Genomic DNA, 16,723 nt, shown 5'->3' on the forward strand with positions numbered 1-16,723 from the left:
CCCTCCTCCCTGAATCACCCCCTCCTCTCACCCACCTCCTCTCCCCCTCCCTCTTCCCCCCTCATCCCCTCCCTCTCCCCTCCCTTCCCTCCCTTCTCCCCTCCCTCCCCTCCCTCTTCCCTCCTCCTTCCCCATCCCTCCTCCCTCCTCCCCTCCCTCCCCTCCCTCTTCCCCCTCCCTCTTCCCCCTCCCTCTTCCTCCCTCCCTCTTCCCCCCTCCCTCTTCCCCCCTCCCTCTTCCCCCCTCCCTCTTCCCCCTCCCTCTTCCCCCTCCCTCTTCCCCTCCCTCTTCCCCCTCCCTCTTCCCCCCTCCCTCTTCCCCCTCCCTCTTCCCCCCTCCCTCTTCCCCCTCCCTCTTCCCCCCTCCCTCTTCCCCCCTCCCTCTTCCCCCCTCCCTCTTCCCCCCTCCCTCTTCCCCCCTCCCTCTTCCCCCCTCCCTCTCCTCCCTTCCCTCTTCCCCCTCCCTCTTCCCCCTCTCCCCTCCCTCTTCCCCCTCCCTCTTCCCCCCCCCTCTTCCCCCCTCCCCTCTTCCCCCCTCCCTCTCCCCCTCCCTCTCTCCCCCCTCCCTCTTCCCCCCTCCCTCTTCCCCCCCTCCCTCCTCCCCCCTCTCCTCTCCCCCTCCCTCCCTCTTTCCTCCCCTCCCTCCCCCCTTCTCACCTCCCTCCCTCCCCCCTTCCTCTTCCACCTCCCTCTCCCCCTCCCCTCGCTGTCAGAAACACTGACACTGACAGATAGAGAGTGAGAGAGACACACACAGACAGAGAGACAGAGACACACGGGGTGGGGGTGGGTTGGGGGGGGCGTCGGGCGTCCCAGCACGCTGTTGGAGGACTCCCGGTGTTGCATTCGGTAAGTAGAAAATGTTTTATTTATTGATTTTTTATTTTTTTTTATTTTTCATTAATTTTTTTGATTGATTTATTGGTTGATTCATTGATGTATTTATCAATTATTATAGATGATGGCTCTTTATTTGTAAAACTGAAGTGTTTAATGTTTGTAAACTTCCCTTTAAACCCCCCCCCCCCCCCATTCCCTACGCCTGATTTGTAACCTACGCCTGATTTTCTAAGTGTAGGCAAGGTTTTTCTGAGCGTACAAAAATCTTCACTTACTCCATTCTAAGTTAGTTTGGAGTAAGTTTTCACTCCCTAAACTTTCAAAACGGGCGTAAGTGGCCGGACACGCCCCCTTTTGGAAAAAAAAATCTGTTCCAAACTGAAACTGTTCTAACTGACTAGGACTGGAGCAAACTAAATGCCGAGAATTGCAATTTTTAAACCAGTTGCTCCAAAAAAACAGGAGCAACTCAGGCCGAAACTTGGCCCCCTTAGGTGGTCAACAACTTTCAGAGCTGAATGCATCAAAGTTAGAATCATAGCATGGTTAGAATCATAGGACCCAAATTTCCCCAACCCCTTTTTCGGGCGCGCACTCCCAAGATGCGCTGATTTTGTGCACTCAAAACTGCGCCAAAAAACTTACTAACAATTCTGGTCGCTCTGCTGTGTTTCCCGGGTCATGGCGGGGAGTGGGGGGGGCGTGGGGGGGCGGAGCTACAGCCCTGCGCCTAAAACAGTGTCGGCAGCTATCCGCATGCACAATAGAGCGCTCGCACATGCGCAGTAGCTCCTCCCATGACGGTGATGATGATGCCTGGGTAGGACCCAATGCGTCCCGCCCCTATCCCAGGCCAAGTGGCCTGTCGCAAAGGCCGGCTGCTGCCTTCCCGCACTGAGGGCTACAAGAAATAGGTTGGTGGGTGGAAAGAGTTTTGATCAGGGTGGGTGGGGGGGGTGAGGGAGAAAGAATCTTCAAAGATTTTCTAGTACTTGAATATCTAGCTATCTTTACTAAAAAATCCCTATCTGCAGTATCTTACAGCTCACCCACTACTGCATAGAATTCTAAAATATTACTAATTATCAGAGTCACACTACGTAATGCTGAACACCAAAAGTTAAGTTTACATTTTGACATGCTTTTTTTTTTTAAGTCTAACATTTTAAATTTCTAAACCTAGTCAGGGCAATTCTTTAGTGCTGCAGAAGTCAAAATCCAATGTGCTGTGATGCCACACATGAATCCGTTAGGTGAGAGTGTTGGTGCTCTTGATCTGTTATTTACAAAGAAAACCCTCCCCTTGCTTAAGTGGCCCCTATACTTCAGCCTTCATTACAAGATCATTTTTATTCTAGTAAAAACCCCATACTCCGTTTAATCAGGCTGATAGCACCTACATCCTGTCCAGACTTGCTGCTTGGGATTTTTTTTAAAAAACTAGCATTCCTATCATAACACTCATTTGGAGGCTACCTGTGCTGATTTTTTAACTCTCCATAAGGATTTTCTGTGCGGCCACAAGTGGCCACATGCACTGGCCTAAGTTAGTTTGGAACAACTATTAGCTGTCCAAACTGGCTTTAATGGCCAAAACAGGCATAGGTGGCTGGTCACGCCCCTTTTTGGAAAAAAAAAGGCTAACTAACTCACTTACACTGGTGCAAATTAAATGTGCAGAATGAGGATTTTTAAGATACTCCAGAAAAATCAAGTTGCTCCAAAAAAAAAACAGAGCAACTCCTGGTCAAATTTGGGCTCAGTGGACCCCATGGTTACCACACAGAAGGAAGCCATGTTGGCTCTCTGCAACAGCACTTCAGCTAGTCTCAATCCCCCGCCCTTTCACCGTAGCCCCGCAATTTTTTTTCCTTTAGATACTTATCCAATTCCCTTTTGAAAGCCACAGTTGAATCTGCCTCCCCCACCCTTTCAGACAGTGAATTCCAGATCCTAACCACTCGCTGCGTAAAAAGTTTTTTCTCATGTCGCCTTTGGTTCTTCTGCCAATCGCCTTAAACCTGTGTCGTCTGGTTCTCAACCCTTCCGCCAATAGGAACAGTTTCTCTCTATCTACTCTGTCTAGACCCCTCATGATTTTGAACACCTCGATCAAATTTCTTCTCCACCTTCTCTGCTCGAAGGAGAGCAACCCCAGCTTCTCCAGTCTATCCACGTAACTGAAGTCCCTCATCCCTGGAACCAAGTTATTGCCAAATGCATCTAACAACTGAAATATTGGAAAATAAATTTTGAACATAAATGATGTTTAGAACACAATGAATGTTCAACCTACAAAACTAGTTCAGGTTCAGATGTTACTACTATTTTTAGGTGGGTGGAGCTAGTTTTATTGTATGTCCCTATTGCTCAATTTGGATCTCCTGCACTGTTTTGGAAGCCAGGTCTACTACTCCAGTTATTTAGCTTCAGGTTTTTTTATTTCCACCCTGAGGAGTAGTTATCTGCTTCCTGTTGTTCTGGGAGGAAGGAGCCATTACCTGTATTTGAAAGGTTACGTATTGCTGGATTTTTGTCCCTGAGCAAGAGGAATTCAACAGTGATTGGTTCCAAATTATAGGATGAGTTTTGGAATTTTTAGTTCAAAATACAAAGATGTGAGTGATATTAAAAACAGAAAATTCCTGAAATACTCAGGTCAGGCAGCACCTGTGGAGAGAGAAACAGAGTTAACGTTTCAGGTCAACGACCTTTCATTAGAACTGGAAAAAGCTAGAGACGTAACAGATTTTAAGAAATTAGAGGCAGGGAAAGGGGGGAGGAGAGGAAAGCAAAGAAGGATAGGGTGGAAAGCAGGAATGATTAAATGACAATAAGGATGATGGTGCAAGGCAAAAGGGGCTGGTAATGGAACAATAAAAGAAACAAAAGATGTGTTTAGATGAGCTGAAAATGACAAAAGCAAAATCATTATCAACAACTGCTGTCTGGAAAAAATTGGGAGCAGTGATTAAGATCTAAAATCGTTAAACTCAATGTTGAGTCCAGAAGGCTGTAAAGTGCCTAATCAAAGGCTGAGGTGCTGTCCCTCAAGCTTCCGTTGAACTTCATTAGAACAGTGTAGGAGGCCGAGAGCAGAGAGGGAGTTGGGAAGAGCAACCGGAAGCTCAGAGTCAGCGATGTGGACTGAATGGAGGTGTTCCGCAAAGCAATCGCCCAATCTGCATTTGGCCTCCCAAATGTAGGGGAGACTGTATCCTGAGCAGCGAACACAGTATATTAACTTGAAAGAAGTACAAGTACATTTCTGTTTCACCTGGAAGCAATGTTTGGACCCCTGGATGGTGGGAAGGGAGGAGGTAAAAGGACAGGTGTTGTAACTCCTGCGCTTGCATAGGAAGGTGCCGTGGGAAGGAGAGGGGGTGTTTGGGGGGGGGGGGGGGCGGGCGGAGGAGGGTGGGGGGTGATTGAAGAGTGGATCAGGGTGTCACTGAGGGAACGGTCCCTTCAGAATGCTGAAAGGGGAAGGGAAGATGTGTTTGGTGGTGAGATCATGCTTGTGGTGGCGGAAATGGCGAAGGATGATCTGTTGCATGTGGAGGCTGGTGGGATGGAAGGTGCGATCAAGGAGAGCCCTATCATGGTTCAAAGTGGGGGGCGGGGGGGGTGGTGAGAGCAGAAGTCCCACAAAAGCCAATACTACAAAACAGAGGATAATAGATTGCTGTAGCAGACAACTATAACGGGACGGAGCATATGCGTTGAAAGCAAATGGGATGGACACGGCCGAGGGTTCTGCCAACCACGGTGGACGGGAACCCTTGGTTGAGGGAAAAGGAAGACATATCAGAAGCACTGGTATGGAAGGTGGCATCGTCAGAACAGAAGCGAGTGAGACGGAGAAACTGGGAGAATGGAATCGAGTCCTCACAGGAAGCAGGATGGGAGGAAGTGTAATCCAGGTAGCTGTGGCAGTCAGTGGGCTTAATGTACTGGTAAAAGAGGTGAATGAGTGGACTTGAGTCGGACTCTCCACAGATACTGCCTACCCTGCTGAGTATTTCCAGCATTTCCTGCTTTTATTTCACATTTACAGCATCTGCAGTATTCTGCTTTTGTATGATGTGACTGAGCAGTGATGCAATTTCACAGTAAGTTTCTAAATCATTACATTTTAAAAATAGCTTTTTTCCTTTCTGTCGAGTTGGTATTTTTGTTCTGACCTTTTCTGTACTGCAGTTTCATTTTAGAATGTTGTCCCATTCCATGCTCCACTTTTCACTTCTTGATCTATTTATATCATGTATTTATTAGATCTCTCAGAAATGTCTCTGAATGTTTCATATTCAGTGAATCACTTTCAAGAGCTTTGACTGTTATTAAATAAGCAAATGCTTCATTAAAGGGAAGGGATCAAGCTGCAAACTCTGCAGATAAGAAACAGGCCTCCATGGATCACCAGGGAACTGGGGTGCCGTGCCATGTCAACAGCCCAGCACTCGAGCAGAGTGCCGGGCTGAACAATCGTGGCACGGGCATCACGATCGCGGTGCCAAAGAAATATGCCACATTTTTTTTTTATGTGGTTGCCACCTCCCCTTTAAATAGAGCCCTGCAGCCTGGTTCACGTCCCCGAAGCTGTCGCTGGCATCACAGTCATCGCCAGCGGAGTGGGGCACTACGGGTTACTGCTGCCGCTAAACTCTCGCAGAATTTAACGGGAGTTGTTGGTGGCGCCGTGCCCAAGCAAAATGCGGTTGGCGACCAACGGGAGGCACAAAGGACCAGAATATCTAGGCCAGAGTTGGTGTGGACTTGAAGGGTGAATCTTAGATGTGAGATTTTCAAGTCAACTTTTCACAAGATGTGCAATCCCTATATGCTCCCCAACAATAATATTTTGGGAATAATCTTTCAACGCCAAAGCTCTGCCTCCTGTTCTAATGTCTGCTACAGTAATCTATTATCCTGTGTTTTGTATTGTTTTTTGAGAGATCTCTGCAATTAAATTGTCCTCAGCCCCACCCCTTTTTGAGTTGCGTCTGATTTTTGACACCAGCTGGACTTCTGAAGATAGCAATTGTGCTGTCTGATTTAAATTTTAAACCACTTTCTCGGATATTGCTGAAGTTGGAAAATATAGTGAAGTTAGATGAGATAGAGTTAGATAATTGGTAGACTGGCTAAGGCAGTGCAAGGAACACCAAATTGCAGAGACCATAGTTGTATGCAGTGCTGTGACTATGCCAAATCTTTTTTGTGTGCGCGCATTCTGTTTCACTCCCCAATTAAAGATAGCACATAGTTCCTTGTGTGCCCAATTAAAACAAAAGATTAAAATACGAATTTGGGGACTTCATGCTATTGCTCCTTTCTCTTCAACCTCTACAACGTTTCTAACTTGCACAAATGAATATTTAATCACACAGGAGTACAAACCACATTAAAGAATAAAATAGGACAAGTCAGGAAAGTTCCAGGTTGGTGTTGGGGCTCAACAGCAGTCAGGGTGCTGCCATCGGCTAAAGTGTCTCTGCGCTAAGGAAGGAATAAAAGGTCAGCTGGATTGTGCCTTCATAACCTCTGCTAAAAAGTGTGTTCATTCTGAGTAAGGACACAATTGAGCTCAGTTGTGATGCCTCACAGCTGAATAGCCTGCTGATACTTCATGGTCAAGGCTCACGTATGGAATGGTTGTTTGTCAATGTACCACAGGCTCCCAGCGCTCGTACTCAAACCCTTCCCCAGTCTACCAGTGAGGAAGGGGACAAAGAATAAAGTGAAAGCCTGTGTGTTCTTGAAATTACATTTTGTTGCCCCCCTGCCCCCCAAGTCCTCTCTGTTACCCACCCTGTCATCACAATCCATTTGATGGGAGAGCTGGTGAATGATTCTGCCCCCTGTTCTTTTTCTAAGGGGACAAAAAAGTCTTCCAGCCCCAGAGAATTTCCCATCACATCTGTTTGTGCAACCACAACGTCAAGTTGAGAGAATAAACCATTTAAATGGAATAGTTACTTGATAAGAGGGTGAATAAAATGTTGGCAGCATGATAATCCTATTTAATAATTAAGTTTCATTGAATGGGGAACAGTTCATGCACATAAGGAAATGCCATGATGATAGATCAGCTTTTCCTGGAATGCTAGACTGCCTTTTTGCAATCATTATTACTATCATTACCTTTTACAATCCAACATGCATAGAACACATCTATTCAACAAGAACATATTTGGCAAAATGCCTCAAATTTCCAAACATTTGATCTGCGATATCACACACCTGGTTATGACTGGGTGTTAGGACTTGCCTGGTCTAAATCATAGATTGACGTATGTAATGCTGCACAGGTTGAACCTCCCTTATCCGGAATCCTCGGGAGCTGGCCTGTTCTGGATAAGGGATTTTTCCGGACAAGGGGTGGTAATGTTAAATTGGATGGTACAGGTACTGAGCAAGGGGATATCGGGGCTGGCTGGCTTGGGGCTGGGAGTGCAGCAGAGAGATCATGGGGTGGGGGGGGGAGGGGAGGGCGGTGGATCGCGGGGTCAGGCCAGCGATTGTAGGAGTCAGCAGCGAGGAAGGACTTCAATTTGTTCATGTCAAAGTTCTGCACATGCGCCACCCGGTGGCTGGGAATGGTTCTGGACGAGGGGTGGTTCCGGATAAGGGAGTTCTGGATAATGGAGGTGTCAACCTGTAGTTTAAAATCTCTGTGCATTTATTTTGACGGGAGAGTTTTTTTTATTTGCTCATGCTCACCCTTCAAACCGATTTTGAAAATGCTACACCTCTATAGTTCTGTTAGTTCCAGAAAGCCACAAATCCATGTTGGAAGTATTTGAATCTGGAAGAAAGGCTTAATTAGTTTGTTGAACTAGAATTTTTATAATGGGAGATTTGAAATGCAATTGGAAAATATGTGCATTGTTGCATGTGTGATGCAATCAAAATTCTAAAACTTGTAACAATAAAAACTAATTTAAATAAAAATTAATAGAGTAGTTTCTTAATTGAGCCAGGTCCTGTGCTTCTTGCTCTCTCCCTGGGTCAGCAGCAGTGACGGATATAATCGGCTCACCAAATATGCTATCTCTGAAACTGGATCAAGCTGCAGCTGAGTGAAACAAGATGCTAAATCTGCTTAACCTTCCCATGTGCAAAATGGGAGCCCTAGCAAGGGTAGCTGGAGTGCTGGTTACATTGGCCATTGAACCCCTCGAGCCTTTTCTGCTATTCAATGAGATCATGGCTGATCTGCGGCCAAACCCCATATTCACGCTGCAATTTATTTGCTTCAAGCGTTCTTTGCTTTAGAATTCATAGCAACACATTGCTATTAAGAACTAGTTGGTTTATTAGCAAAAGGTTTAACAATCACTCTACACATTACAAGTTCAGCCACCAGGCTCACAACCACCTGCCACACTGTGAATCCCCTGAACCCAACTGGCTGGGGGTTTTATTCAGTCTTGTGAACATCATGTGACAAACCTGTGAGCCGACTCCCAGATGCATACATTACACCTGCCTGTAATCTCTCCTCGTAATTTAACCCTTGGAGTCCAGGTATCATCCTGGTAAACCTACGCTGCACTCCCTCCAATGTGAATGTATCCTCCCTAAAGTGTGGTGCCCAGAACTCCTCTCAGTACTCGAGGTGGGGTCTAACCAGGACTGTGTATAACTGTGTAGCATGGCTTCTACCCCATTGTATTCTCGTCCTCTCAATTTAAAGGCCAGCATTCCCATTAGCCTTTTTGATTATTTTCTATACCTGTTCATGATATTTTAATGATCTATGTACGTAGACCCCAAGTCTCTTTGGAACTCAACTGATTTTAGCTTTTCACCATTTAGAAAGTACCCAGTTGTGTCCTTTTTAGGGCCAAAGTGGATGATCTCACATTTACCTATATTGAAATCCATTTGCCACAGCTTTGACCATTCACTTAATCTGTCGATATCTATTTGTAATTTTATTCTTTCATCTACACTGCCTACAATACCACCTATCTTTGTGTCATTAGAAAATTTGGATACGTGACTTTCTATCCCATCATCTAAGTAGTTAATAAATACTGTGAATAGTTGATGCCCCAACATAGATTCCTGTGGGACATCACTAGTTACATCCTGCCAATTAGAGTACCTGCCCATTATCCCTATTCTCTGTCTCCTGCCGCTCAGCCAATTTGCTAACCTGATCATTAAATTTTGCTCAATTCCTTGGGCTTCTATTTTAGTTCACAGTCTCTTAGGAGGGACTTTATCAAATGCCTTCTGAAAATCCATATAAATAACATCCATAGACATTCTCCTGTCCACTACTTTAGTCACCTCTTCAAAACATTCAATCAGGTGTGTCAGGCATGAACTACCTTTCACAAATCCATGCTGGCTCTCTCTGATCAGCTAAAAATTTTCAAGGTGTTCAGTCACTCTATCCTTAATTATAGACTCTCTAGTAATTTCCCGACAGCAGATGTTAGGCTAACTGGTCTATAATTTTCTGGTTTCCCTCGTTCACCATTCTTAAATAGCAGAGTAATGTGTGCAATTTTCCAATCTAAAGGAACGGTCCCTCAACCAAGAGAACTTTGGAAGATTATAGTTAGGGCATTTTCAATGTTTCCAGCTACTTCCTTTAAGATGTAAACCATCTGGCCCTGGGGATTTGTCATCCTTTAATGCCATTATTGTCTTCATTACTGTTATTTTTCTTACGTTAATTTTATTCAGTCCCTATCCCTGATTCAATATTAGTTGCCTTGGAATTTCCGGCATGCTATTCTCTTCTTCTACTGTAAATACTGACAGAAAGTAATTATTCAACATGTCTGCCATTTCCTTATTTTCATTGACAGTATCACCGTTATCAGTTTTCAAGCAGCCCACATTACTCCTGACCACCCTCTTTAACGAATATAATTGTAAAAAAGTTTTGTGTTGATTTTGATATTCCTTGCAAGTTTCCTTTCATACATCCTTTTTGTAGCTCTTACTATCTGTTTTGTGACCCTTTTCTGTTCTTTGTATCTTTCCCATTCGTCAGGATCTGTGCAATCTTTTGCATTTTTGTATCCTTTTTTTAGTTTTATGCTGTCCCTTACCTCCTTAGTTATCCATGGCTTTTTTGGGCAAGTAGATCTCTTGCTCCTTAGGGGTATAAGCTGGTTCTGTATCACTTTCAGTTCTTTTTTTGAACACCGACTGATCTTCTGTCATTTTATCCATTGACAAATTTGCTCAGTTTACTGTGGACAGTCTCTTTCTCATCGCATTGAAATCTAGAATCTTAGTAGTTGTTGCACATTTCTATCCTTCATTCACTACTTTGAACTCGATCATGTTATGATCACTAGTAGATAAATGTTCGCGCACTGTTAGGCTGTCAACTAACCCTGGCTCATAACTAATCTAATATGGCTTGCCCCCTTGTTGATTCTATGCTATATTTTTGCGGAAAACTATCTCGGACAGACTCAAAAAATTCACTACCTTTCCCACATTTGCTCGTCTTCTTAACCCAATCTATATGAATGTTAAAATCCCCCATTAAAACAGTCTGTCATTGCTACATGCTTGTCTAATCTCTGCATTTGTACAATCTACCACTTCACAGCTCCTATCAGGGGGCCTATACACAGCTCCCACTATCACCTTAAATCCTTTCCTATTCATTCTTTTTTTTATTCATTCATTCCTGGGATGTGGGCATCACTGGCAAGGCCAGCATTTATTGCATAACCCTAATTGCCTTTGGGAAGGTGGTGGTGAGCCACCTTCTTGAACCGCTGCAGTCCATGTGGTGAAGGTACTCCCAAAGTGTCTTTAGGTAGGGTGTTCCAGGATTTTGACTCAGTGATGATAAAGGAATGGCAACATATTTCCTAGTCAGTGTGTAACTTGGAAGGGGATTTGGAGGTGATGGTGTTCCCATATGTGTGCTGCCTTCGTCTTTCTAGGTGGTAGAGGTCGCGGATTTGGGAGGTGCTGCCTAAGAAGCCTTGGTGAGTTGCTGCAGTGCATCTTGTAGATGGTACACACTGCAGCCACGGTGCACCGGTGGTGGAGGGTATGAATGTTTGAGGTGGTGGGTGGGGTGCCAATCAAGCAGGCTGCTTTGTCCTGGATGGTGTCGAGCTTCTTGAGTATTTTTGGAGCTGTACTCATCCAGGCAAGTGGAGACTATTCCATCACATTCTTGACTTGTGCCTTGTAGATGGTGGAAAAGCTTTGGGGAGGTGAGTCACTTGTCGCAGAATACCCAACCTCTGACCTGCTCTTTGTTGTCACAGTATTTATGTGGCTGGTCCAGATATGTTTCTAGTCATTGGAGATAGTCATTGCCTGCAACTTGTGTGGTGTGAATGTTACTTGCTACTTATCAGCCCCAGCCTGAAAGTCATCCAGGTCTTTCATGCAGGCATGGACTGCTTCATTATCTGAGGAGTTGCGAATGGAACTGAACACTGTGCAATCATCCCCACTTCTGACCTTATGATGGAGGGAAGTTCATTGATGAAGCAACTGAAGATGGTTGGGCCTAGGACACTGCCCTGAGGAACTTCTGCAGTGATGTCCTGGGGCTGTGGTGATTGACCTCCAACAACCACAACCATCTTCCTTTGTGCTAGGTATGACTCCAGCCAGTGGAGAGTTTTCCCCTGATTCCCATTGACTTCAATTTTACTAGGGCTTCTTGATGCCACACTCGGTCAAAAGCTGCCTTAATGTCAAGGGCAGTCGCTCTCACCTCACCCCTGGAATTCAGCTCTTTTGTCAGCATCTGGGCCAAGGCTGTAATGAGGTCTGGAGCTGAGTGGTCCTGGCGGAACCCAAATTTAGCATCGGCGAGCAGGTTACTGGTGAGTAAGTGCCACTTGATAGAACTGTCAACTGCACCTTTCATCACTTTGCTGATGATTGAGAGAGGCTGTTGGGGTGGTAATTGGCCGAATAGAATTTGTCCGGCTTTTTGTGAACAAGACATACCTGGGCAGTTTTCAACATTGTCAGACAGATGCCAGTGTTGTAGCTGGACTGGAACAGCTTGGCTAGTGGCGTGGCTAGTTCTTGAGTACAAGTCTTCAGCACGACAGCCGAGATGTTATCGGGGCCCATAGCCTTTGCTGTATCCAGTGCGCTCAGCCTTTAGTTGTTCACGACTGGATATGGCAGGACTGCAGCGCTTTGATGTGATCCATCAGTTGTGGGATCGCTTAGCTCCATAGCATTCTGCGTCCGCTGTTTAGCCTGCATATAGTCCTCTGTTACAGCTTCCTTGGGTTGGCATCTCCTTTTTAGGTACGCTTGTTGCTGCTCCTGACATGCTCTTCTGCATTTCTCATTGAACCAGGGTTGGTCCCCCGGCTTGATGGTACTAGCAGAGTGAGGGATATGCCGGGCGATGAGGTAACAGATTGTGGTGGAATACAATTCTGCTGCTGCTGATGGCCCATAGCACCTCATGGATTCCCAGTTTTAAGCTGTTAGATCTGTTCTGAATCTTTCCCATTTAGCAGGGTGGTAGTGCCACATAACATGATGGAGGGTGTCCTTGGTGCGAAGATGGACTCCGTCTCCACAATGTCTGTGCAGTGGTCACTGCTACCAATGCTGTCATGGACAAATGCATCTGCGAAAGGTAGGTTGGTGAGCACGAGGTCAAGTAGGTTTTTCCCTCATGTTGGTTCTCTCACCACTTGCCAAAGACCCAGTCTGGCAGCAATGTCCTTCAGGACTCGGCCAGCTTAGTCGGTAGTGGTGCTACCAAGCCAGTCTTGATGATGGACTTTGAAGTCCTCCACCCAGAGGCTTCATGGGGTCTGGAGTGAATGTTGAGGACTACCAGGGCCGCTCCCGCCCGACTGTATACTACGGTGCCACCACCCCTGGTGGACTTGTCCTGCCGGTGGGACAGGACATACCCAGGGATGGTGAAGAAGTCGTCTGGCACATTGGCTGAAAGATATGATTCTGTGAATATGAATGTGTTAGGCTGTTGCTTGACTAGTCTGTGGGACCGCTCTCCCAATTTCGGCACAAGTCCCCAGATGTTGGTGTGGAGGACTTTGCAGGGTCAACCAGGCGGAGTGTGCCATTGTCGTGTCCGTAGCCAGTGCTGAGGTTGATGCCGCGTGGTCCGTCCAGTTTTATTCTTATTGTTTTTCATAGCGATTTGTTACAACTGAGTGACTGCTAAGCCAATTCAGAGGCATTAAGATTCAACCACATTACTGTGGGTCTGGTGTCACATATGGGCTAGATCAGGTAAGAACGGCAGATTTCCCTCCCTAAAGGATGTTGGTGAACCAGATGGGTTTTTATGACAATCCGGTAGTTTCATGGGCACCATTACTGATACTAGCTTTTTATTCCAGATTTATTTAATTAACTGAATTTAAATTAAAACTCATGTCTCTGGATCGTTAGTCCAGGCCTCTGGATTATTAGTTCAGTAACATAACCACTGTGCTGCCATGCCCATAAAGTCTCCACTGTCTGCTTACCTCTCGTTATATTCTTACCATTGAAGTGATTTCATCCTTAATCACTGAGGCTACTCCAAATCTTTCCTGCAGACCTTTATAACCTGGTATATTTAGTCCACAGTCCTGACCGTCTTGATGCTGTGTCTCAGTAATGGCTACCATGCCATACCCTCCAATCTGAATTTGCACTTGCAGTTCATTCAGTTTTTTCTTTATATTCCATGTGTTTATATAACAAATGCTTATTTGCGCCACACACCCTAGCCTGTCCTTCAGCTCTAATGTTTTAATTATGTTTCTTATCTCTCTCTCATGGTTTAATCATTTTATATATTTTAGTTTTCCCTTTACCTGCTGAATAAAGCACAATTTCTGACTATTACCCTACTCTCTTCCCTTTCATCTGCTTTTGAACTATTATTTACACTACATTTTCCACATGAGCCACCCTTCCCCCCACCCCCCCCAGCCCATTTACAAGTTTAAAGTCCTTGTGACCGCCCTATTTAGCCTTTCTGCGAGGGCACTAGTTCCAGCCTGGTTCAGGCGGAGCCCGTCCCAGAGGTACAGTTGCTTCCTGTCCCAATGCTAGTGTCAGTGTCCCATACCACTCTTTCAGCCACATGTTCACCTACCTGTGCCAATTTGCACGTGGCTCACTGTGAAGTCAGTTCACTTTTTTCTTAATTATATGTACATTTAATGCTTTTATTTGGCAGATTGTCATTCTACAGTCATACATCAGCAATTTTATAAGCAATTTCAAACAAAGCTGTATAACTTTCAGTAGAAGCATATATTTAACTTAAAAGTAATTACACTTCCAAACTCTGCTGCTTTGCTCAGGTGTATTTTTGTACTGTCGGCTGTACAGCAAATGTTGTGTTGAAAGTTTAAAACATAGGGAATTGTATGCTTAGACCTGTATTTTACTTTGAAACATTACACTTAGAAGGAACTAGACAGTAGATTTATCCAAAAATTTGGACAAGGGCTTCCCTGCTAGCCTCGTTAACTCAGCTATCCCAGCAAAAGCCATTACCTTCGAAGAAGGCAGGGAAGAAAAATGGAAGGAAAAATTAATCGAATGCCATTCTTTGCGAGTGCAAAGATTGCTTCTACCTGCTTTGACATGATTCTTAGTTTTGCTTGGGAAAGGAGTAAAGTTCAGAGGTATGTTAAGTCTGACCAGTATAAAATACTGTGGTTTAATGTAGAAAAAGATTTGAGGCAAAATCTCATGAACACCTCACAAATGGGGTTAAAAATGGTGCTATTTCCCAGAATCTGGAGCCAACAGCTCATTTCTAATTGTGTTGAAGTGGGAGTTCTTTGCTTTGAATGAAAGCTTTGGATGTTCAGTCCTGTTAATATCAGTTAATATTTAATGTTCAGTTAAGTGAATACTTTCATGTCCAGATTACATGTTTCAATGTGTTTCCACGCCAACACTTGAACATGTGGCATAAAATCTTGAAGTTATTACGACTCTAAAATAACAAAGTCAACTATAATTTAACAATGCTTTTCATAAGGGTGAATTAACTTTCCTGGGAAATCATCTATTCATTTAACAGCAAATTAATGCTCAGTGCTTTGCTTGACACTCATTCTATAATAATCATTGTAATAGTGCAGACTGTTGTTCTTAATTATAATCTTGTTATGAAAGGCATGTTCATGTGACAAACTTTCCATCTACAATTGAGTGTGGGTAAGCGAGATCTCCCAGCTTGACCTTGAGCCTATTCCTTTAATCTTGTAAACATCACTGTGACAAATTATGGTAGTAGATTGCGTGTCTTGTTTTGTGGACTTTTGGGGTGATAATCAGAAACTTTATTTCACCCTGTGTAATCTTTTTTTCTCCAGGGAGGCAAAGGGAGAATAGGAGTGGTTATTTCTTCGTACATGCACTTCACCAATATTTCTGCAAGGTAACAAGCTCAAATTGAATGATGCTCTTTGTTTGCTGAAATTTGTAGTCTTTATAATTGCAAAGGCTCACTCTTTTTCCTATCTGAATATTTGAAATGCAAGTGCAAAGTTTTTTTTGTTTGTAGAGCTCATTAATCATGTTCTCTTCCCTTTTCCACCTCTCCAATCTCATTCTGAAGTTTTACTCCCTTCACTGCTTACCTGGTAGTGTACAACAGATATCTGCTAAGAGAATTGGCAAGCAAGCATATGACCTGTTCTCTTGTTCACCACAGTTGCACCATTTTTTCCATGGGGTTTTTATTTCTTAAGGGAACGTATATTCGTTGTGAATCATGAGTTATTTCTTTAAATGTTTGCCATTGTTTATCTACCGTCATAACTTTTAACCTAGTTTCCCAACCTGCTTCAGCCAACTCACCTCTCATACACAAGTCGTTTCCTTTGTTTAGATTTAAAACTCTAGATTCGGACTTAACTAAATCGCTCCCAAACTTAACTAAATCGCTCCCAAACTTATCCTAAAATTCTATCATATTGGCCCTGAAATTCCGGTCGGGGGCGTCTTTCGGACGAACGACTCCGACCGGAGAATTTTTATGAAAGTACCTGGTGGTTCCGGAGGAGCGTGGGATTCCGGTGGGGAGGCCTTCTCTTCCCGCGCTGCGAAGCGCGCTCCCATCCTCCAGGTTCAGACGCAGACTGCACAGCCAATCAGGTAAAGTATTCCACAGCTTTCTCATTAATAGAAATGAGAACTCTGTATCTACGAGTTCTCATTGCTATTAATGAAAAAAAAACACACTAAACACCATAATAAAAAATAAAAAACACACCTCACATAATTAAAATTAACTGAAATTAATGTTAATAAATGTCTTAGAAAAAAAAATTCCATTTTTTAAGAAGTTTTTTAATTATGGTTTAAAATAAACTTACTCTAGAAGGCAGGGTTTTTAACAATAAAATGTGTTTTAAAAGTTTTATTTTATGATGTTTTTGTGTGTTTTAAAACTCTTGCGCCTGTAAAAGTAGGCTTTTATCAGGTGCAAGAGTTTTCAGAACATTTGCTGGGCAAGATATGGGTAAATACCGCAATCTTGCCCTTGCAAATATCCTCGCTCCCGAGATACGGAGGATCTGTCCAGCTGCTTGACAGTTCGGAAAAGTCAGTTTTCACCGCATGCGCGTATTGTATTATGCACTGGAAACCGGCTTTTGCAATGCCTTCCCAGGTCCGTACGGACCCAGGGAGGCCTGGATTTCTGGCCATTATGATCACTACTCCTCAGAGGCTCCTTTTAATTTCCTGATTTATTCTGTGCCCGACACGAGAACTACTGTTATGGGGGCCTATCAGCTACTTCCACCACTGTTTTCTGCCATTTTGGAGATATCCACCTCTGCCACTTCATAACCAGAACATCGCAAGTTGCTTAACATTCCAGTTTTTCTGCCGTCTATCTGAACAGCCTCTCTGACTTTGTA

General features: G+C 44.2%; 1 protein-coding gene across 8 annotated transcripts in view; it reads left to right on the forward strand.

Moving 5' to 3' along the window:
* LOC139264547 (tensin-3-like) overlaps positions 1–16,723 on the forward strand; it is a 548,053-nt gene that overhangs the window by 363,397 nt on the left and 167,933 nt on the right. For all 8 annotated transcript variants that reach the window (XM_070881176.1, XM_070881175.1, XM_070881177.1 and 5 more), the window contains one exon: positions 15,170–15,234. In XM_070881176.1, the coding sequence (XP_070737277.1) occupies positions 15,170–15,234 (65 nt within the window). The remainder of the gene's footprint in view (positions 1–15,169; positions 15,235–16,723) is intronic.

The sequence above is a fragment of the Pristiophorus japonicus genome, chromosome 5 (assembly GCF_044704955.1).
Source record: "Pristiophorus japonicus isolate sPriJap1 chromosome 5, sPriJap1.hap1, whole genome shotgun sequence".
Taxonomy (NCBI): Eukaryota; Metazoa; Chordata; class Chondrichthyes; family Pristiophoridae; genus Pristiophorus; species Pristiophorus japonicus.